Source organism: Microtus pennsylvanicus, chromosome 7 (genome assembly GCF_037038515.1).
Source record: "Microtus pennsylvanicus isolate mMicPen1 chromosome 7, mMicPen1.hap1, whole genome shotgun sequence".
Taxonomy (NCBI): domain Eukaryota; kingdom Metazoa; phylum Chordata; class Mammalia; order Rodentia; family Cricetidae; genus Microtus; species Microtus pennsylvanicus.
Window position 1 is genome coordinate 1,051,949 of NC_134585.1, and position 22,899 is coordinate 1,074,847.

At 46.7% G+C, this 22,899-nt stretch overlaps 1 protein-coding gene across 13 annotated transcripts in view; it reads left to right on the plus strand.

Annotated features, from left to right (window-relative positions):
- The window catches only part of LOC142854135 (H-2 class I histocompatibility antigen, L-D alpha chain-like), a 142,791-nt gene that overhangs the window by 63,942 nt on the left and 55,950 nt on the right, over nucleotides 1-22,899 (plus strand). For 2 of the 13 annotated variants that reach the window (XM_075979267.1, XM_075979266.1), the window contains exons 2-7: nucleotides 5,896-6,165; nucleotides 6,410-6,685; nucleotides 7,223-7,498; nucleotides 7,625-7,738; nucleotides 7,916-7,948; nucleotides 8,098-8,145. The exons of 5 other annotated variants lie outside the window; for them this stretch is intronic. In XM_075979267.1, coding sequence (XP_075835382.1) covers nucleotides 5,896-6,165; nucleotides 6,410-6,685; nucleotides 7,223-7,498; nucleotides 7,625-7,738; nucleotides 7,916-7,948; nucleotides 8,098-8,145 — 1,017 coding nt within the window. Of the gene's footprint in view, nucleotides 1-4,962; nucleotides 5,201-5,640; nucleotides 5,735-5,895; nucleotides 6,166-6,409; nucleotides 6,686-7,222; nucleotides 7,499-7,624; nucleotides 7,739-7,915; nucleotides 7,949-8,097; nucleotides 8,146-8,285; nucleotides 11,826-22,899 lie in introns of those variants that run through there. 6 more of the 13 variants (XM_075979255.1, XM_075979256.1, XM_075979258.1 and 3 more) reach the window with 6 other exon arrangements.

Below are 22,899 nucleotides of genomic sequence, written 5' to 3' on the forward strand. Positions count from 1 at the left end.
TATCTGAAGATCCATTTTCCATTTGCAGGGGATCTGACACCTTCACACCAATGCACATAAAATTTTTTTAAAAAAGTTAAATAAACCATAAAAATATTTTTTAAAAAAAGAAATGGGATGGTGATGTGTGGAGGGATTTTTACTTAGGGAATTAAAGCCCCTGCACCACTTAGCTCACAACAGCAGCTGAACCTTCCACTCTGATGTCACTGGAGAGCCCCGCTGTGCAGACTGGGTGTCCAGGCTGGAAGGCCACTATTGGGTGGTGGTGTGAGAGGAAGACTCAGCACAGAGTCCCTGCATCTCTGGGCCCAGTCAGATGCTTGCTCTCAGGACCACAGCTGTTACAGGAAGGGGAAGACAGGAACCGCAATGTGTGTGTTCTGGTTGAGGGTGCGGGACCTGTTGTAACTGTGGTGACCACTGACACTGAGGACCTCCAGCTGTGATGTGCCCTGGTGAGCCTGGAGTGTGGCTGGCATGGGGTGCAGGCTGGCACAGACACAGGGGGGTGTGACTGTGGGGCCAGTGCAGGAGAGTGTGGCTGCTTCTCCTCTGCAGCCCTGAGGTGGCCCCTTCCCTGAGCCCTGCTGCAGTGGTGCAGGCTGAACAGGCTGTGCAGAGCTCCCTGTGAAGTCACCCTCCTTGGTCCACTGGGAACCTCAGTACTCTCACTGAAATTCCCTCCGGATACTATCCTATATGTTTCTGCATTTTATTACTTTTATTCGCATCTTCGTTTTCTTTACTATGTTTCTAAATTACCACACCTCAACCTGAAGAGGATATTTTTGTTGAGGCTGACCCCCAACAGTGTAGTGGTTCTCTTCAAGCTGTGTAGGAGCAAAGGTGCCTGCAGACCAGCCATGGAGTCACAAGGACATCTCCCTTTCATTGCTGGGACCCAGGGTTGAAAAGCTAGTGAGGGTAAACTCAGAGGTTCTTACTGGAGGAGCAGCCCAGGTCCCCCAGTCCACAGCAAACCAAATCCAAGGTGTTGTGAGAAGTGACCTCTGGTTTGGGTGTTATGCAAACCAGGGAATAGAGACCTTCAGCTCCTTTGGACTGTACTTGTGGCTGAGCTGAACTCCTTCCTGTACCAGACAGTTCAAGGTGGTCCTGATCCTCTCTGGCCGTGAGGTGCTGGCTTGGCAAAATATGGGACTGGTTGAACACAGTAGCAGGGAGGGATGTGGTGGGGGTGGAGCTTGTGCAACTGACTGCCTTGGCAGCTCCTGTGTCCTGTATGTGAGATGGAGGTTTAGGCACTGGATGCAGGTGGTGCTGCCCAAGCAACTCTGAATGGAGTTGTGTTGATCTGCAGGCTGAGTGCCAGTCTGGGGTCAACACCTGGCAGGGTGGAGGGTTGGTTTTACCTACAACAGCCCTGTTACACAGGACCAGGAGACCTTGGTGATGAGTCCCCAAGAGCCATGAACAGCAAGATCCCAGTAACTGTGAGGCTCCTTCAGGTCCTGCTGCTGGCCTCACTGTGGGTCATTGCTGCACTGAGAAGGCACTGAGCTCCAACATGAGAATTGGTAGCAAAGCTTGTCTTTTCCCTCCCAGAACCAAGAAGCTCTTTCCTCTCCAGTTCAATCCCAGAATTCTGTGGACCAGTCTGACTGCATCAAGCAACTCCAGAGGCCAGTGCTTCTGGCTGACATGGCTGAACTGCACCAAGGACATCTCAGCTCCCATGAGCTCTCAAACCCAGAGTTAACTGTGCCACCTGCTGCTGCTGCTTCTGTGTGCTTATGGATCCCAGGTCCCCCCAGAGCCCAGGGAGCACAGTTCTTCATTCTGCCATGGTTTCTTGGTGGATGAATAAAGCAGGGGTTTTGCTCCAGGGCCCCCATCTGAGGCCTGCAGGTTGAAGATCCAGTAGTGGGACCTGCCAGGGTGGCCCCCTCCCACCCACCTGCCCAGCCTCTCCCCAGCTCTAGGACCCAAACATGTCCTTTAAGAGCCACCAGGACCACAGCCTCAGACTGGGGTTCTGGTGAGGACTCAGTTTTCTTTCCTACTTCTTCAGTTCTGTCCCAGGCATTTAAAGCTGCTGCGTGGCATAAAGCCAGAGCATGGTCATCCTACAAAGATTGCTGTTCTATGGTAGCACATCTCTTTCTCCAGGAAGTTGGTCTTGGGAGATTTCCATGCCTCTAGCTTTACTCTGTTGTTCAATGATCTTGGCCTCTTCTCTGAACCAGGTTCTCCACTGTGATTGTGGACCAGGCTCTAAAACAACTTTAACCAAGCTTTTCCAGTCTTTAGAGACAATTCTGTTACAAACTGATCACGAGTTTAACAATTGCTTTACCAAAGGTGAACACATGCCATGTGAGACCATTGCTTTCTTGAATCTCCTTAAATCTGACATTGGCACAGGAGTCCAGTCAGTTCTTACAGAGCCTCTAACATTTGGCAATTCCTGTAAGGTTACTGGATTTATTAAGGTTGGTTGTGTGAGAACCTTAGTCTGTTCCTCTCTAACCACATAAAGCAATGTTGAAATTAGTTCTCCATTAAATTCCTCTGTCTGAATCTGAATATCTCTGTGATCTGTTTTATTAAGTTTTCTAAGACCTGCATCTTGGCAGCCATACCAAATAACTTTTTAAGAGATAAACCATGGGGCTGGAGAGATGGCTCAGCAGTTAAGAGCATTGCCTGCTCTTCCAAAGGTCCTGAGTTCAATTCCCAGCAACCACATAGTGGCTCACAACCATCTGTAATGAGGTCTGGTGCCCTCTTCTGGCCTGCAGGCATAACACAGACAGACTATTGTACACATAATAAATAAATATTTTAAAAAAAGAGATAAACCAACAATTATAAAAACAACAACAAGGATTATCAAAATGATGAATAATAGTACATCAGTCCCAGTTAATTATACCTTCATTTAGTTGCTTTGTTTTTAAATCATGCATTACATAATCATACAGAGACCTAGCTTTATTCTTCAAAAACCTTGAAAGAATGGTGCTCAACTTCATATGGAAAAGCAAAAAACCCAGGATAGCCAAAACAATCCTGTACAATAAAAGAACTTCTAGAAGCATCACAATCCCTGACTTCAAACTCTACCACAGAGCTACAATACTGAAAACAGCCTGGTATTGGCATAAAAACAGACAGAAGGACCAATGGAACCAAATGGAAGAACCAGATATTAATCTACACACCTTCAAACACCTGATTTTTTACAAAGAAGCAAAAAGTATCAAAAGGAAAAAAAGCATATTTAACAAATGGTGCTGGCATAACTGCATATCAACATGTAGAAGAATGAAAATAGACCATATCTATCACCATGCACAAAACACAAGTCCAAATGGATCAAGACCTCAACATAAAGCCAGCCACACTGAACCTCACAGAAGAGAAAGTGAGAAGTACACTTGAATGCATTGGCACAGGAGACCACTTCCTAAATATAACCCCAGCAGCACAGACACTGAGAGAAACAATTAATAAATGGGACCTCCTGAAACTGAAAAGCTTCTGTAAAGCAAAGGACACAATCAACAAGACAAAATGATCGCCTATAGAATGGGAAAAGATCTTCACTAACCCCACATCAGACAGAGGTCTGATCTCCAAAATATACAAAGAACTCAAGAAATTGCTCATCAAAAGAACAAATAGGGCTGGAGAGATGGCTCAGTGTTTAAGAGCATTGCCTGCTCTTCCAAAGATCCTGAGTTCAATTCCCAGCAACCACATGGTGGCTCACAACCATCTGTAGTGAGGTCTGGTTGCCTCTTCTGGCCTTCAAGCATACACACAGACAGACTATTGTATACATAATAAATAAATAAATATTTAAAAAAAAAACAAATAATCCAAAAAAAAAAAATGGAGTACAGACCTAAACAGAGAACTCTCAAAAGAGAAATCTAAAATGGCTGAAAAACACTTAAGGAAATGCTCAACATCCTTAGTCATCAGAGAAAAGCAAATCAAAACTACTCTGAGATTCCCTCTTACACCTGTAAGAATGGCCAAGATAAAAAACACTGATGAGAACTTATGCTGGAGAGGTTGTGGGGGAAAGGAACACTTCTGCATTGTTGGTGGGAATGCAAGCTGCTATATCCCTTTTGAATATCAGTGTGGCGATTTCTCAGAAAATTAGGAAACAACCTTCCTCAAGACCCAGCAATACCACTTTTGGGTATATATCATAAGGATGCTCAACTGTGCCACAAGGGCATGTGCCCAACTATGTTTATAGCAGCGTTGTTTGTTATAGCCAGAACCTAGGAACAAGCTAAATGCCCCTCGACTGAAGAATGGATAAGGAAAGTGTGGTACATTTACACAATGGAGTACTACACAGCAGAAAAAAATAACGACATCTTGAAATTTGCAGGCAAATGGCTGGAGCTAGAAAACATCATTTTGAGTGAGGTAACCCAGACCCAGAAAGACAATTATCGTATTACTCACTCATAAGTGGTTTTTAAACATAAAGAAAACTAGCCTACAAATCACAATCCCAGAGAACCTATACAACAATGAGGACCCTAAGAGAGACTTACATGGATCTAATCTACATGGGAAGTAGAAAAAGACAAGATCTCCTGAGTAAATTGGGAGCATGGGGACCTTGGGAGAGAGTTGAAGGGGGGGGGAAGAGGCAGGGAGGGAAGCAGAGAAAAATGTAGAGCTCAATAAAAATCAATGAGAGAGAGAGAGGGAGAGAGAGAGAGAGAGAGAGAGAGAGAGAGAGAGAGAGAGACAGAGAGACAGAGAGACAGAGAGACAGAGAGACAGAGAGAGAGAGAGAGACCTAGCTTTATTGAGTGAGGACAAAGTCCCAAGTCCTCAGAAGTGGCTTTCAGTTTCTGAGAGCATAAGGATGTGGTTAGGATTGGGAAGTATAAACTGCTGCTGGTTTCAGTCTTGCTCTCACTTGTTTCCAGGTCCCTACAGGAAGGTTTGGATCTCACTGTGCTGCTCCTAGGCTCTGCTTCCCTATTTTGCCACAGCTGTGTCCTGCCTTCCTGCCTCCTCCAGCGCTGTTCATTGCTGTGGGCTACCGGGACAACAGGAAGTTCAAGCGATTTGAGCCCAGAGTATGGAGGGTGGACCGAGCAGAAGGAGCTGGAGCACTGGGGACCCACAGGAGCACAGACAGAATTTCCAAACCTGCCTTCAAAACCTGTTCGAACACTACAACCCAAGTCTGCTGGTGAGTGATTTCCGGGTCGGGAATCACGACCCCTCACGACCCCCCGAGCGGTGCCTAATTCCCTGATCCTGTGGGTGTCTGAGTTTTGCTTTAGGTTTGGGACTGTTCCTGTGGGTGGGCGATATCGGGTTGTCCGGGCTGGGTACGGGGCCAGGTGCCCACAGTATCCAGGACATTCACAGCTGCCCCAGAGTAAAGAGGACTTGGGTCCAGTTACAGTCCTAGGTCATGCAGTGACTTTTGACAGCATTTTCTTTATTAAGATGTCAGAACAATGCCCGGCACTGTTTTCCACGTACACAGTTCCACTTTCAGATCCGATCGGGTTCCTCTCTCCGGACACAAATAAGGCACTCTCAGTTCTCATTGGACACCGAGTTTCTAGAGAAACCAATCAGTGACACAGAGGTTCCAAGTAGAGCAGTTTACAGAAATCGCTTCTACACCCTTCACAGGCCCGTGTACTGATGCCCATGTATTCTTACTGGCTCAAGCTGTTGGCAGGCGCCATAGTCGTGGCCCAGACACAGGCTAGTGAGTAAGGGGTGGGGAGACTCTACGGGAAGAAGCAAGGAGCAAAGTGGGGGCAGTACCCCGTAAAGTCATCTTACTGCCCTAGCCCGTGTCTCTCCTGCCTTCACCTGGGACCCTGGTCTGGGGAGCAGGGTCGGGGTCTCACCGCGGGCCGCCCCCAGGTTCGCACTCGCTGCGGTATTTCTACACCTCTGTGTCCCGGCCCGGCCTCGGGGAGCCCCGGTTCATCGCCGTCGGCTACGTGGACGACACGCAGTTCGTGCGCTACGACAGCGACGCGGAGACTCCAAGGATGGAGCCGCGGGTGCCGTGGATGGCGCAGGAGGGGCCAGAGTATTGGGAGAGGGAGACATGGAAAGCCAGGAACACAGGGAAAAACTTTAAATTGAATCTCCAAACCCTGCGTGGCTACTACAATCAGAGTGACGACGGTGAGTGACCGCGGCCCTGATCACAGACACGACCCCTACATCTCCCCTGAACAGGTTTGGGTCATCTTCACCCGCTGAGCGACAGTTTCAGCCAAACTCTTGCCCAGACCCTCTAACAGGAAGGACCCCGCAGAGTTTGGCTCAAGTTTCAGTTGCACTTTTGTTTCTGAAAGGTCGGGTTAAGGGCGAACTGATAGGGGGCAGGGTGGCCGCAAGGCGGAGCTAACCACTGTGTCCCCACCAGAACCTCACACTCTGCAGTGGATGTATGGCTGTGACCTGGGTCCAGATGGGAATCTCATCCGCGGGTACTGTCAGGAGGCCTACGATGGCCGGGATTATATCTCCCTGAACGAGGACCTGAAATCCTGGACCACAACTGACTCAGCCTCTCAGATTTCTAAGCGCAAGTCAGAGAACGTGAACGAGGCCGACCACCAGAGAGCATACCTGCAGGGCCCCTGCATAGGCTGGCTCCTTAGATACCTGGAATTGGGGAAGGCCACTCTGCTGCGTTCAGGTACGTGGAGACCCATCCTTGCTTTTCCTCTGTAGTATGGGGGAAAGGCTTGGAGCATCTTCAGAGGAAGAACACTGTCCAGCAGTGGAATTCCAGGCTGAGGAATAAGGACAGGGAGACTCCAAGTTGCTCTTCCCATTGGGAGACTAACCCTTTTACAGCAGGTCAGCCTTGAGGATGGCCCTTGACCACAGGAGCTTTTTCTCTCAGGCCTCCTTCTGTGGTCACCCTCGGTGTCTCTGGAGTCTGACTCCAGCTTTTCTGAGTCTCCTGGCCCTCACTCAGCTCAGGACCAGAATCCCTTCCCCTCCATCAATCTGCAGAGCCCTGAAGCCTCCTACCCCAAACTGTCACTCACATCTTAGAGCATCCCGAAGAGCACATAACCCTGGGGCCTGAGCTCTATTTAGGGTCTACTAATATGAGGACACCCTAATCCCACCCCAGTTCCCCTGTCCATTCCCAGAATGGCCACATGAACACTGTTGAGTCCCCAGAAGAAAGCAAGATGTCTCATCTTCACAATCTTTCCCTCAGACCCCCCAAAGGTACATGTGACCCATCATCCTGGACCTAAAGGTGATGTCACCCTGAGGTGCTGGGCCCTGGGCTTCTATCCTGCTGACATCACCCTGACCTGGCAGAGGGAGGAGGAGGAACAGACTCAGGACATGGAGCTTGTGGAGACCAGACCTTCTGGAGATGGAACCTTCCAGAAGTGGGCATCTCTGGTGGTGCCTTCTGGGGAGGAGCACAAATACACATGCCATGTGTACCATGAGGGGCTGCCTGAGCCCCTCACCCTGAGATGGGGTAAGGAGGGAGTGGGTGCAGAGCTGGGGTCAGGGAAAGCTGGAGCCTTCTGCAGACCCTGAGCAGGGTCAGGGCTGAGAGCTGGGTCATGACCCTCACCTTCCCTCCCTGTCCTTCCTTTCCCAGAGCCTCCTCAGTCCACAGTCCCCATCATGGCAGTCATTGCTGGTCTGGTTCTCCTTGGAGCTGTGGTCATTGGAGCTGTGGTAACTGTTGTGAGGAAGAGGAGGAGAAACACAGGTAGGAAAGGGCAGGATCTGAGATCTATCTCAGCCCCTTTTAGAAGAATCTCTGCCTCATTAATGGGAAACACATCCACACCCCTCATTGCTGTCTCTACCCTGGGTCTGCTGCTAGTTCTGGAAACTTCCTAGGGTCAGCGACTTCCCTGGTCTCTCACAGCTTTTCTTCTCACAGGTGGAAAAGGAGGGGACTATGCTCCAGCTCCAGGTAAGTGTGACCAATGAGCAGGATTGTCCCTAAAGCCTTTGGGTTGATGCTGGATTTTTTGGGGGAGTTCTGGAAATCCATAATAGCTCCACCAAAATATTCTGGGGTCCCTGTTTTTACCTTTCCATTAATATATAATTTTACCCCAGGCAGGGACAGTTCCCAGAGCTCTGATGCATCTCTCCCAGACTGTAAAGGTGACACTCTGGGACCTGACTTGGGGAGGGGCAGAGTGGACATGATTGGGTTTCAGGGACTCCCAGAATCACCTTTGAGTGAGTGGTGGGTTGCTGGGATGTTGTCTTCACCATGATTGTTCATGACTCTTGTTCTGTAGCGTGAAGACAGCTGCGTGGTGTGGATGGAGTGACAGACGATGTGTCCAGGTCTCTCCTGTGACATCCAGAGCCCCCAGTTCACTCTCAGCAATAGTGTCTGATGTTCCCTGTGATCCTATGGGCTCAATGTGAAGAACTGGGGAGCCCAGCCCACCATGCACACCTGGACTCTGTCCCTGCACTGCCCTGTTCCCTTCCACAGCCAACCTTCCTGTTCCTGCAGACAGGAGGGGAATCTCCATCCTGTCTCCTCCATGCTGCCCTGAGCTGCAGCCCTGACTTCCCACTGGAAATAAGACTCTGCTGTAGGACAATGGTCTGTACCCTGTCACTTGTGTTGTTTCTAATAATGCACTGATTGGCCAGTAGCCAGGAAGGAAGTATAGGCAGGGCGACCAGGCAGGAAATAGAAGTGTGGCAACGAGAACAGAATTCTCGGAAGAGGAAAGGCTGAGTTTGGAGTTGACAGAGGAAGCAAGGTGAGAATACTTCTGTCAGCAAGAATCTGAATGAAAACTTGATTGTTCGTGTCCTTGATTGATGTGGGAGTGATTTCTTTCTAATCTGTTGCTTTCATTGGTTAATTAATAAAGAAATTGCCTTAGCCCTTTTTTAATAGGACAGAAAATTAGGTAGGCGGAGTAAACAAAACAGAATGCTGGGAGAAAGAAGCCAAGTCAGGAGTCGCCATGATTTTTCCACCAGACACAGATGTAGGTTAAGATCTTCCCTGGTAAGCCAGCTCGTGGTGTTACACAGAATATTAGAAATGGGTTAGATTGATATGCAAGAGCTAGCCAATAAGAGGCTAGAACTAATGGGCCAGGCAGTGTTTAAAAGAATACAGTTTATGTGTAATTATTTCGGGTAAAGCTGCCGGGTGGTGGGAACGTAGCCCGCTGCTCCGCACAACAGAGTGGCGCCCAGCATGGTAACAAACTCCACGTAAAACCTGAGAGAGCTTACTTTTAAACAGAGAAAAAACAGAGTTTAACACAGATTTTTGCTGTTTGTTGGTGGCGTGCTGTAGAGAGATTTCCTGACTCGGCAACAGCAGCAGAAAAAAAAAGCTGTGTCATTTTAAAGCTCGGCTTCCTGGGTCTGTGCCGCCACTGCAAACTCTGGCTTTAAAGCATTTCAATGGCTTTTATTTCTGTTCCCACTTGGGATCGGAAAGAGAGTGCTCTGAGACCGTGCAGATGGCTCAGCGCTCCCTGCCTGCACCTGGGCAGAAGGCAGAATCAGGCTTAGGCAGGTGGAAGAGCATAGCGGATTCCTGCCGCCATACAGAGACGTGTTTTCAGACTGTGCAATGCAAGCAGTTCCTCCATGCTACCAATGTAATGTACAAGGCTCAGAGGGATGAGCAGCTCTGCCATGTTGGACTGGGTGGGGCAAGCAGGCAGTACCTGTTTTTGACCTAGGAACGTCACAGCTTAGATTCTTAAGTGCTTAACGATTTAAAAGTGCAAAACAAAATGCTCCTAGATAGTAAAAAAATTACAGATTCACAATAGGACATATTTAGACATAAAAGACCTCAATGGATCACAATGTTGGATGAGTGTACGTAGGCATGAGAGAGGAAAAAAAATAGAGAGAATAAAGTTAATGCCCTAAAAAAAGGGTAAATTCTTTAAAGAGACAGAGTAAAGATAGTTATAGATTAAGAGAAATAAAGAAAAATAAGCCACGTAAAAATGGAAAATTCAAAGAGAGTCTGGATTCTTTGATTATTGTGTTTTCTTTAAAATTTTTGACTGTGAAGGAGCTAATTACAGAGAGACATTTCATTATATGGGCTGCCAAATGGAACCAGAGTGGATATCATAAGGGTATTATGACTTCAGAATTTGGATCTAAGGATATGATGCTTTGGAGAGGGTCTTCTTTTGTTTTCACAGAGGATGACACCCTGTGGATTTCTTCTATCCCAATTTGGTATGATAGACCACGCCCTCTTGAAAGGTTGCTGTGAACACCCTCAAAAACTTACTTTGCTCAAGTGCCAAGTGAGATGAACCTAGCAGACAGATTATCCCATAAAAGACCTGAATAACAGCGCCCCCATTCAGCAGGAAGCAGTTTGGAGAGAAAAAACTGCACCCATGTTCCCAAATATTGTTTATATCTGTTCTTTTACATTTAAAGGGGGATATGATATAGATATGAATAATTTGCATTGGTATGGATTTTAAGGTCAATTTTGTTATATGTATATGTATTTCTGGTATTAATTAAGGTATTGTGATTGTGTAGTTCATTTAAAAATGTAATGTATAATGAGGAAATATAGGTTGTTGATAGATAATCATCAGTAATAGTCAAGCTTGTAGTCATGTTAGTTAGATTTTCTAGATATACGTAGATATATTTCAGATAGGCATTCTTCATATCTTTCAAAGGTTACAGAATATGGCATTTAAGATGTTTTAATAACTTAAGGCTTTTCATGACAATGAGACACGTCTGCTCCTGGCAGCACCAATCTACTTCAAGAGGAAGATGGGCATCGAAGAGGATCCTTATGGAGTTTGATAGCCATTTGGGCAAGAAACTGCTCTTGCCTGGACTGTTGCATAAACTGGATACAAAGAACCCACAGAGAGAGGACTGCTGAACTTGCCTAAAGGTGAGATGGTCTTTCGGGGTTCCTGATTCATGAAAGAGTCTACGAGACATTCTGCAGGACACAGCAGAAAGTGACTGAACTGTCTTTGGAATTTCCTGCTTCATGGAAATGTCTGCTGGATACTATGGGCTTGTAGGCTGAAGATGGATGCCCCAACAGTACAGAGGAACTTTGAGTGACTGTCCAGGCAGCGAGATGTTTCTGTCATTTCTAGAGTTTTCTTATTTCTTGTTTACTTAGGTAATACTATATCCTTCTGGAGTCTTTGATGGAGTTGAAGAATGAATAGATAGTTATAGTTTTCCTTAGTTATGATAAGAGATAAAATAGATATAAATATTGTAACTGTAATTCTTGCTTGATAACTGTTTTGTTATATGTAATTTTACTATGTTAAAATGGAAGCCTTCTGTTTTGTTTAAACAGAAAAAGGGGAAATGATGTGGGAGTGATTTCTTTCTAATCTGTTGCTTTCATTGGTTAATTAATAAAGAAATTGCCTTAGCCCTTTTTTAATAGGACAGAAAATTAGGTAGGCGGAGTAAACAAAACAGAATGCTGGGAGAAAGAAGCCGAGTCAGGAGTCGCCATGAATTTTCCACCAGACACAGATGTAGGTTAAGATCTTCCCTGGTAAGCCAGCTCGTGGTGTTACACAGAATATTAGAAATGGGTTAGATCGATATGTAAGAGCTAGCCAATAAGAGGCTAGAACTAATGGGCCAGGCAGTGCTTAAAAGAATACAGTTTCTGTGTAATTATTTCGGATAAAGCTAGCCAGGTGGCAGGAAGCGGCCAACTGCTCCTCACAACACTTGATCTCAAAGGTTGATTGGCAGGTAAAATAAAGAATTAAATTGTAGAGTTTGTGGAGGAAATAAATGGCATCATGGAGAACCTCCCAGAATCTGTGTTCCTTATGCTGTGTGCATCTGGTGGGACAGGATGAGGTTGTGGGAGTTGAGTGAGAACAGGGCTGTGCCCAGGTGGAGCTCAGTCCTTTATTGGCTTTGACAAGATCACTTGTCAGCTCTGTCACCTCCTGGTTCTGTTCTCTTCTTCACTTAGAACCATATGCTGAGATGAGAGTCTGTGATCACAGGGACACTGTCGTGGCCAGAGCCTTGTCCTGTCCCCGGGATTATGAGCCATCAGGGCTGCTATGACAGTCAGGGCTGCTGTCCTGGCTGTGATCTTTCCTGTCTTCTGTGTTGATTTCTTGCCTTTTTATTTAGTATGGAGGACAAGGCCTGTTCTTGTTCCTGTGAGTGGTGGGGTCCCTGAGAGACAGCAGTAGGAGGTGTTTTCCATCCTTGTCCCCTCAAAGCCCAACTAGGCCCCTGCACTCAGGAGACTGTGGTCTGATGTGAGCTTCAGTCTCCTGAGCTCCTGCCTTCTTCCAGACCCCTCCCTGGAGGTTCTCTCCTGATGTGGGAGTGTCATATATCAATCTGTTGATTTCCTTGGTTAAGCAATAAAGAAACTGCTAGGCCCATTGGATAGACCCACCCTTAGATGGGTGGAGTAGACAGAACAGAATGCCGGGAGGAAGAGGAAGTGAGGTCAGACTCCACAGCTCTGCTCTCCGGAGCAGACGCAGGAGAGACGCCATGCTACCTGCTGCAGAGAAGACGCACACCATGCCCCAGCTCCGACCCAGGATGGACATAGGCTAGAATCTTCCCGGTAAGCGCACCTAGGGGCGCTACACAGATGATTAGAAATGGGCCAGAGCAGTGTTTAAAAGAATACAGTGTCCGTGTAATTATTTCAGGGCATAAGCTAGCCGAGCCAGGCGGCTGGGGATTTGGGGACGCAGCCCTGCCGCTGCCCCATATTACTACAAATGACGCCCAGATGTGTGGCTAACTGAGTCCACAGAAAGCCTGAGAAAGCTTGGAAAAGAATAGAGCAAAGCATGTTTCTTATGGCAATTTCTCGGGTCTACTCTGCTTGCTAGAGGCAAGCAAGCGCCTCATCTAAGAGAGGCTTCCTGACTCAGCTTTAGCTGCAAAACCCAGCAGCTCATTAAGAGGTCCTGCCACGAAACACTTAAACGGTGTTGACTAAAAGCTGAACACATGCTTTTCGGTTTTCAGCCGGAGCAGAAAAAAAAAGCTGCGTTATTTTAAAGTGTGGCTTCCTGGGGCTTTGCCGCCAGTGCAAACTCTGGCTTTAGGTTTGTGTTCCCGCTTGGGATCGGAAGGAGAGTGCTCTGAGACCATGACGATGACTCAGAGCTCCCCGCCTGCTCCTGGGCAGAAGGCAGAATCAGGTTTAGGCAGGCGGAAGAGCATGGCGGATTCCTGCCGCCATACAGGGACGTGTTTTCAGACTGCGCAGTGCTCTGTGTGTCAGATTTGAATGTAACTTGGACGAAAAGAATTTCTGTGCTGCGTGCTCAGTCTCAGAATTAAAGTGCTGAGTGCCGCTCCTACCTGGTGGCCCCAGAGCTAGTACAAAATGGTATGTCCTCCATTTTGAAATTTTCCTGACTCAGCAGCAGGAACAAACCTGTGTTGTTTAAAAATGCCGGCTTTCTGGGCCATCCTGCCAGGGCAAACTCTGACTGTTTGAGGCAGGAGGGCCGGCTACTGAGAGAGGACTTGAGTGTTGTCTGTTGTAGCTCTCTGGCTGGCAGGTACCTTGAAATGCCAGTTGTGGCTATAAATATGGCTGCAGCCTGTATATCTGCCATGAGGCTGGAAAGCTAAGGAATGGACTGGATCTAGCTGGCAAAGCCACGGCTTTAGTCCTACTGAGATTGCTTGGCAAATTAAAGACTCACGTGGTCAGAAAAAGAGAGATATACAGTAAAGAGAGATTCAAAGACAGAGAAAATTTCTGAATGGTTTAAAGTGTGTTAAAAATATATGCAAGCTGAAAGTTGAAGTTCTTAAAGCAAAAAACAAAAAAAAGGAAGAGAGTTGTTGTGTGTACACACCTTTAATCCCAACACTTGGGAGGCAGAGAGAGATAGACCTCTGTGACTTCAAGGTGTGGTAGCACACGCCTTTAATCCCAGTGCCTAAAAGGCAGAGACAAACAGACGTCTGTGAGTTCAAGTAGTAGCAAACACCTTTAATCCCAATGCCTGGGAGGCAGAGACAGGTGGATCTCTGAGAGTTCAAAGACAGCCTGGTCTACAGGGTTATTTCAGGTCAAAGATATACGCTCAAAAAGCAAAAAGTTAACCTAGGAATGTCACAGCTTAGATTCTTAAGCGCCTAGTGATTTGAAGGCGCAAATCAAAAGTGCTCCTGGATAGTAAAAAATTGCAGATTCACAATAGGACAGATTCAGACCACTAAATGAATCACACTGTTGGATGAATGTACGTTGGCTTGGGAGAGAGAAGAAAAAGAATATAGAGAATAAAGTTAATGGTTTAAAAAGAAAAAAGTAAAAGTAAAGTCTTTAAAGAGACAGAGTACAGATAGTTATAGATATAAATAAAAATAAGCCGTGTAAAAATGAAAAATTCACAGAGAGTCTGGATTATGAACATTGTGTTTTCTTTAAAATTTTTGACTGTGAAGGAGCTAAGTACAGAGAGACATTTCATTATATGGGCTGCCAAGTGGAACCAGAACGGATATCATGAGGGTATGATTTCAGAATTTGGATCTAAGGATATGATACTTTGGAAAAGAGATTCTGCTTTTGTTTTCACAGAGGATCAGACCTTGTGGATTGCATTTATCCCGATTTGGTATGATGGACCACGTCCTCCTGAAGGGTTGCTGTGAACATCTTCAGAAAATTGCTTTGCTCAACTGCCAACTGAGATGAAACTAGCACACAGGTTATACCATGAAAGACCTAATTAACGACGCCCCCATTCAGCAGGAAGCAGTTTGGAGAGAAAAAACTGCGCCCATGTTCCCAAATATGGTTTATAAATGTTCTTTTACATTTAAAGGGGGATATGATATAGATATGAATAATTTGCATTAGTATAGATTTTGCTTTATTGATAGAGATTTACGGTCAATTTTGTTATATGTATAAATGTTTCTGATGTAACTTTTACTTGATAACTGTTTTGTTATATGTAATTTTGCTATGTTAAGGTTAAAGCCTTCCTTTTTTTGTTTAAACAGAAAAAGGGGAAGTGATGTGGGAGTGTCATATATCAATCTGTTGATTTCCTTGGTTAAGCAATAAAGAAACTGCTAGGCCCATTGGATAGACCCACCCTTAGATGGGTGGAGTAGACAGAACAGAATGCCGGGAGGAAGAGGAAGTGAGGTCAGACTCCACAGCTCTGCTCTCCGGAGCAGACGCAGGAGAGACGCCATGCTACCTGCTGCAGAGAAGACGCACACCATGCCCCAGCTCCGACCCAGGATGGACATAGGCTAGAATCTTCCCGGTAAGCGCACCTAGGGGCGCTACACAGATGATTAGAAATGGGCCAGAGCAGTGTTTAAAAGAATACAGTGTCCGTGTAATTATTTCAGGGCATAAGCTAGCCGAGCCAGGCGGCTGGGGATTTGGGGACGCAGCCCTGCCGCCACCCCATATTACTACACTCTCCTTCTTTCCCATTTATCAGAATCTAACCCAGGTTGTAGGATGGGCAGAGAGGAGGGATCCACAGGGTCTCATCTCAGATCTGCCCTGTGTTCTGCCCAAGGTCCCCTCTCCCTCTCCTTCTCTGCCTCTGGGAATCCTGGCGCTGCCTCCAGTGGAGACTCAAGGATTTACAGGCTGAGTCTACTTAGGATTTATGTTTATTAAAAAAACATGATCCTCCAGGCGGTGGTGGCTCACACCTTTAATCCCAGCACTCGGGAGGCAGAGGCAGGCAGATCTCTGGGAGTTCGGGGCCAGCCTGGTCTACAAGAGCTAGTTCCAGGACAGGCACCAAAGCTACAGAGAAACCCTGTCTTGAAAAAAAAAAAAAAAACATGATCCACGGACTGAAGAGATGGCTCAGGGCTTGAGAGCACTTGCTGCTCTTGCAGAGGACCCAGGTTCAGATCCCAGCATCCACCTAATGGCTCATAACTGTCCTTAACTCCTGTTCCAGGGCATCCAATGTCCCTGTGGGAACCAGACAGGCATATGGTACAAATACAAACAAGCAAGAAGAACACACATAGACATTAATTAATAAATCTTTCAAGAAATAGATCGTGAGAACGCCAGAAATGTAAATTCCTCCATTTCCTGCTTGAGGTTCCATCCCCCGCAGTTTTCTCTTCTAGCTTTGTGACTTTGAGTCAAGAGCTCCAGGAGCCTTAGCAGAGATGTCTGAAGACCAAGAAGGTGATGATCTCTGTCATGATGCTGCCATCTTTGTCTTGTGAGGGATGATGGATTCCAGTGCCTGGGCCCCAGCGAGCATTCATAGCCAATAAATGTTTACTGAATAAATAAACATAAGGAGGATCATGGGTCGCAGAGTGAAGGGCAGGCAGGGAGAGGGAGGGAGGGCTTTGCTGAGGGAAAAGGTCAGGTGACTGTGACCTCAGTGTTAGGGGACCTGGGGCTGCACGTGACACGCCAGCACTTGGCCTGAGGTTGTGTTTACAAAGGGAGCTTCTGTAGAAGAGGGAGGTGACTGTGAATTTTTCTCTGGACTGAAACATCCCTGCTGGAGCCAGGAGGAGCTGATGAGGCTCAGGAAACAAGAAGCTACAGGTTCACGGAGCTGACACAATGTAGCGCTTCCCTCTCAGGGTTAAACCAGCTGCAGTTCCTGAGGGAGAGGAGATGTGGAGTGGAGCTGCTGGGAGCTGTGCAGGGGACTGCAGTGGTGCAGCTGTGTGAGCGGACATGCGCACTGGAGTGGCTGTCAGTGGTGCAGCTGTGTGAGCGGACATGCGCACTGGAGTGGCTGTCAGTGGTGATCCCCGACTCACCCAGGCTCCTGTGAGGGACCAGTGAGCTCAGGGCTCACCCAGCTGACTGTGGATGGATGTTTTCCTTGGTCTGCTGTTACTGTCTCTTATCTGGGTGGAGGAAATCCACTCCTCAAGCAGGGGACACAGCCATGTGGATGTTTATATAAATTGTTCTATCATTAATGAAACTGAGGAGTCAGATAATGGGGTAAAAACCTGATAGATCAAGAAAGCAGAGGAGAAAAAAACAGCTGACCCTCTCTCTCCTTGCTTCCACCTCAAAAAGACCCATGAATCCTTCTAGGCCCCACCCTACACTTTTCTGTGCCTCTCTATCATATTGTATCCTGGGTCCTCCAAAACCTCTATGGCTAACTCCAGACAGCTGGTTGTTGACTCCGCCCCCTGACTCAAGGGTAACTTTACCAAGAGTCTTAGAGTTTCACAGTACAATCACATATCCCTTGACATTTCCTCCTTTGTCTAAATAAAAAGGAAAAGTTTTAACTATAACGTAGTAAAAACTGCACAATAAGGACAATAATCAGGAAAGAATTATATTATTGTGCAGCAGTAGAGGTGCACTCCTTTAGTCCCAGCAGTAGAGGGCGCTGAAGATGCACACCGTTAGTTCCAGCACTCGGAAGGCAGAGACAGGCTGATCTCTGTGAGTTCAATGTCAGCCTGGTCTACAGAGTGAGTGCCAGGATGGGCTCCAAAGATACACAGAGAAACCTTGTCTTGAAAAACCAGAAAAACAAAAACAAACAAACAACAACAACAACAATAACAAAAAAGCTGGGCACTGGTGGCTCATGTCTTTAATCCCAACACTTGGGAGGCAGAGTCAGGCAGATATCTGTGAGCTTGAGGTCAGCCTGGTCTATAGAGAGAGTTCCAGGACAGTCTTAAAAACTACACAGAGAAACCCTGTGTCAAAAATAAAGTACTATATTTAAGCAGAAAGCTCCTGGAGAAAGGTGTGTGCTAGGGCTGAGTCACACCACAACTAGAAACAGGTTTTCCAGTAAATAACTCGGGGTTCACAGTGACCAAATATCCTGCACCAGGAGGAGGAGGCATCAGGACAAGGAAAGGACTCCAACATCTCTCACTTCAGAAGCTGCAGAGTAGGAGCTGCCCCAGGGAGCACAGACAGGGGAGAAGGCCCCAGGCCAGAGATGGCTGTGAGGGCTGAGCTACTCAGAGGGCAGGAGGGCAGATGTGGGAGGGACAAGGCCAGGCTGTGGTGGGGACAGACGTGCAGAGACAGTGTTGGGGAGACAGTGTGTGGAGAGCCGGCAGAGTCCAGCTCCCGAGTTTGCTGTTAAAGGACACTGGGGCAGGAACAGGCTGGATTTCACCTGTTCCTGTGATGGACCCTATTAAATATGGCGGCTGGTCAGCTTCCTGTTCCTCTGAGGTATGGGAAGGGGTAGAGTCCCTGCCTCAAGCTCCTGCTGCTGTGTTGCGCCCACCTGTACTATGTGACAGTACAGAACCACTCCTGCATCATGCTGCAGTCTGAGAGTGAAGGAAGGTGTGGTGATGGTTGGTGATTCCTGGCTTCTGGGTGGACCCACTGCACAAACCTCCAGACCTGAGTGAGTCCTGTTTACTTCAGAGCCAGTCCAGGAACACCGACTGAATGTTTGACAGTTCATCCACACTGTATTGTGAGAACAGAACTCATTTTTGTCAGTATGGCGTTCAGTCTCCTGTTGAAATAAAGACCTGAGACCTGGGGCCTCAGTTTCCTCCCTGGGGAGAAGAGACTCATGAAACAGAGGGACTGAGCCCGCGTCAGAGACGGGGAGGAACAGCCTAAGTTTCTGCTGCTCAGAGACCGGGGCAGAGCAGACATCACTGAAACTACAGCAGCGGAGCAAATGGGGAAGACTCTTAGATCACCCGTCACAGGGACCTTTCTTGTCTTTTGTTTATAACGGATTTAACAGAAATGGATTTGACAATTATGTGTATATTGTTAATATCCATACTAAAATTATGGTATTGACCTGTTAATGTTTGAACTGCCTTAGTTCACTATAAAAATGTCACTCATTAGAAAAAGGTTAGATAGAGCTTGTCTAAAAAACATTGCCCATTAATCCTTATAATTGATATGTTAAAAAAGACAAATTTCAATTTTGATTGTAACTAAAAACTGTTAAGGCTATCCTAGACCAATTAAAAAAGACAATCTGATGTCTGGTTATTCCCCATTACTTTATTATAAAATATTGTAGCCATATAAATATGGATGTGCTCCTCTCTGGCCAAAGGTCAGAGAATTCGAGCCTATTCCTGCTCCTTCATTTTAAAATAGGGAGATTGACATAGGGAGTGGCTGCCCACAGGATACTTGGTCTAGAGTGAATTCTCTGCATATCCTGCCCAAAACATCAAATGCTTTACTCAGGAAATAATGGCTCAACGTCTCAAGTATTGAAACAAGAAACTGTTCCTGTTGTCCTCTGTGTCACATTAAAGCAGACTTTTGTCTTCTCCCCCCCCCCTCCTACTGGGGTTAAAGTGTGTGGAAAGTAAACACAGGCAGATTCAGTGTCCAGCACACACTGGGTTGTCCTCCCGGTTCCCTCCTGTGTCTCTGTGTTTCTTTCACATCTCTGTGCCTCCTACCTGACATTTCTAATCCACACACCCTACCCTGCAATATACAAAGCCGTCATGGCTGAACCATGACAGAAGTCACCCCAAAGTATGGCTGACAACATTCCAGACAACACTAGCTGGCTCTACTAAAGGTGGACAGGAAGACACGGTTCCGCAGACACCCAAGGCAACGCTACTACATATCAGACCAGTAAACACCTTTTCTAAGTCAGGGTGGGGGGCTCATCTGTGTGCCTGTGTGCCAACTCCAGAAATGAAGGAACCTTCAAAAGGAAAAGTCCAAACACACTGATGTCCAAGGAGACCATCGAGATAGACAGCTCGAGGACCCTGCCACCAAGCTTGACGACCCGGGTTCCATCCATGGAAACCACACGGTGACAGAGAGAACTGAGGCCCAGAAGTCGTCCTCTAAGCCTCACATGGGCATCAGGACATGGACGCCCCTCATGAAATTAGTAAATCAATGTAACAAAATCAAAAAGAAAGCATGATTTTATGTTGAAGAACACAGAAACACAAATCCATATCTTGTGTCTCGTTTGCCTTGGAACTTCCAGTGGGGGAATTTTCCTGTGTTCAAAACCTACACTGTGATGAGAAATTGTCCAAAGGATTGGAAGTCAAACATAATCATGAAAAATGTTAAATTCTTCTTCTTTTATTATTATTATTATTTTAGTTTTTCAAGACAGGGTTTCTCTGTAGCTTTGGAGCCTGTCCTGGAACTCACTCTGTAGCCCTGGCTGGTCTCAAACTCACAGAGATCCACCTGTCTCTGCCCCCTGAGTGATGGGATTAAAGGCGCGTGCTACCAACACCCAGCAAATTATTTTATGCATTAATACTGTTCATGTATGGTGTGAGAATAAGGGCACACCCAGCCATAGTGTGTGTGTGTGTGTGTCTATGTGTGTGCATCAGAAGAGAACTTTGGGGAACCAGTTCTCTCCTTCCACTATGGGTCTGGGGACTGAACTCAGGTGGTCGGACTTGGTGGCAAGCACCTCTACCTACTGAGCCATCTCACCTGCCCAGCCTGTGTGCCCCCACCCTAATTTTGGAGGTGTTGAAGAATCAAACCCAGGGCCTGGGGTATACAAGGTGGGCGCTCTATTCACCAAGCCACATTCCCGATGAATGGGGGAAATCTCAAACAACAAAGACTTGTACTAAAACTTTGGGATGAAGATGAAATCAGAGACTACAAATTAAAAAATAGGCTGGGGGCTGGAGAGATGGCTCAAATGGCTAAGAGCATTGCTTGCTCTTCCAAAGATCCTGAGTTCAATTCCCGGCAACCACATGGTGGCTTACAACCATCTGTAATGAGGTCTGGTGCCCTCTTCTGGCCTGCAGACATATACACAGACAGAATATTGTATACATAACAAATAAATAAAGAAATAAACAAACCTCTTTTAAAAAAAATAAAAATTAAAAATAGGCTGGATCTTGGCAACACACCAAGTTAAGCAGGGGACCCTCCAGGAGGACCAGGCCATCTGGAAAGTTCCCTTCATGTTTGTTAACAAAGCTGCATTGGTGCTGGAGGACAGCAGACCTTCCTGTAGAGTGCATTGGGCACAGACGGGGAAGCGCCTTCTCTTTGATCAGAGCCTCCATGGCTTGGAGGCTGTGACCTGAGGACCCTGAGCTTCGCCAGTTAAAACCTTCCCTGCAGGGGGTTTGGTGGCTCAGGCCCTGGGTGAGGACCTGGGTTGCAGAGAAAAGATCCACAGAAAACTCAGCGTTAAAATGAAGACGGTGTCACTTTCAAGGACAGTCCTGGAGCTGGAGAGATTGCTCAGGGTAAAGAGTGCTCACTGCTCTCCCAGAGAACCTGGGTTAGGACCAGCTCACACACCTGCAACTGTAGTCTCTCGGGATTGAGAGGTTGGTATAGGGTTCCCTCTTCTGGTTGCCGGGGGCACTGCATCCACAAGGTGCAGGGACATACATGCAGGCAAAACACCATACACATACAATAAAAATATTTTTTTTTAAATAAAGAAAAACAAATGAAGGGAAATACGATTTCTCCAAAGAAAGAGCTCCCTGAACAGTATGGGGGTTGTTACCCCTCCAAAATGACTATGGTCGCCTGTGCTAGATGCACACACTGTGTGGCCAAGGCTTTTCTGAACTGCCTTCTTATGGTGACACCCTCCCCACCCTGGGGACTGTGCTCATTGGGATTTTAATTTTGCAGATTTGAACATTTGGTATTTTAACTTAGGGAGGGGACTGTGAGTTTGGGGATTTTAACTGTGGAGAGCTTGGTCTTCATAGAGTCTCTAGTGTTGGTCTGAGACTCTGAGGATTAGGAGTTCAGTGTTCCACATGGTGCTCACCCAGCAGGGGGCGCTGCCTGCAGACACTTTACTGTAAACACAGGAGAGGACACAGGGCAGACTCAGCACCTGTCAGTGGTGGAAATGGATGCTTAGTACCCAGGAGGGAGAGGATGGAGGGGAGGTCCTCACTGAGACAGCCCTCCAGGACGGTAGATGGTTCTCTTCCTTCACATCCCATCCCAGTGTTTCCTCAGCCTTTCTTGGGTCACTGGAATAGTCAGGGTTCTCTAGAGTAGCAGAACTTAGAGACTGAACCTATGTTTCTATGTGTCTGTCTATCTATCTATCTGTCTGTCTGTCTGTCTGTCTATAGAAAGGGGATTTATAAGTCATTACATGCTGTGGTCCAGCTAATCAACAAGGGTTGGTGATAAACACAAAGTCCAAACATCCAGCACTTGCTCAGTCTTTGAAGCCAGATTTCTCAGCTGGTCTTCCGTATGTGCTGGATTCCCAGCATAGGCTCTAATGCCTTGAAGGAATGGACTCGCTAGCGGGGCAAAAGCACACAGGCAAAAAGCATAAAGAAATTCCTTTTTCCATGTTCTTATACAGAATCCCAGCAGAAGGTGTGGCCCACGTGAGAGGTGCGTTTTTCCATCTCAAAATATCTGGACTAAAGGTTTGTTTGTTGGGATAATCCTTTTATAAGATGTGTCTCTGTCCTTCCTCACTTGCCTAAGGCATCTTCTGATTGGTTTAATAAAGAGCTAAACAGCCAATAGCTATGAAGGAGAAGAAAAGCAGGACTTCCTGGCAGAGATAGGAACTCTGGGAAGGAATCAGAGGCAAGGGGAATTCAACAGCCAGAGGAGGAGGAAGTCAGACATGTGTTATGAGGAGAGGTAGTGAGCCATGTGCCAGAATATAGATTAATATGAGTGGAATAATTTATGCTTTAAGAGGTAGCTGGGAACAAGCCCAAGCTAAGACTGACTGCGTCATTATGGAGGAGCTGGCAGGACATAGAAAATCCAACTGCATTTGTCCTTCACCGCACAGATCCAGACCAGAAGGTGGTCTTCCCACCTCAAATTAAGCAAAAGTCCCTCACAGCTGTGCCCTCCATTTTGGGCTTTTAGTCAATTTCAGATATAATATAGTCAAGTTGACAACTGAGAATAGACATCACAGT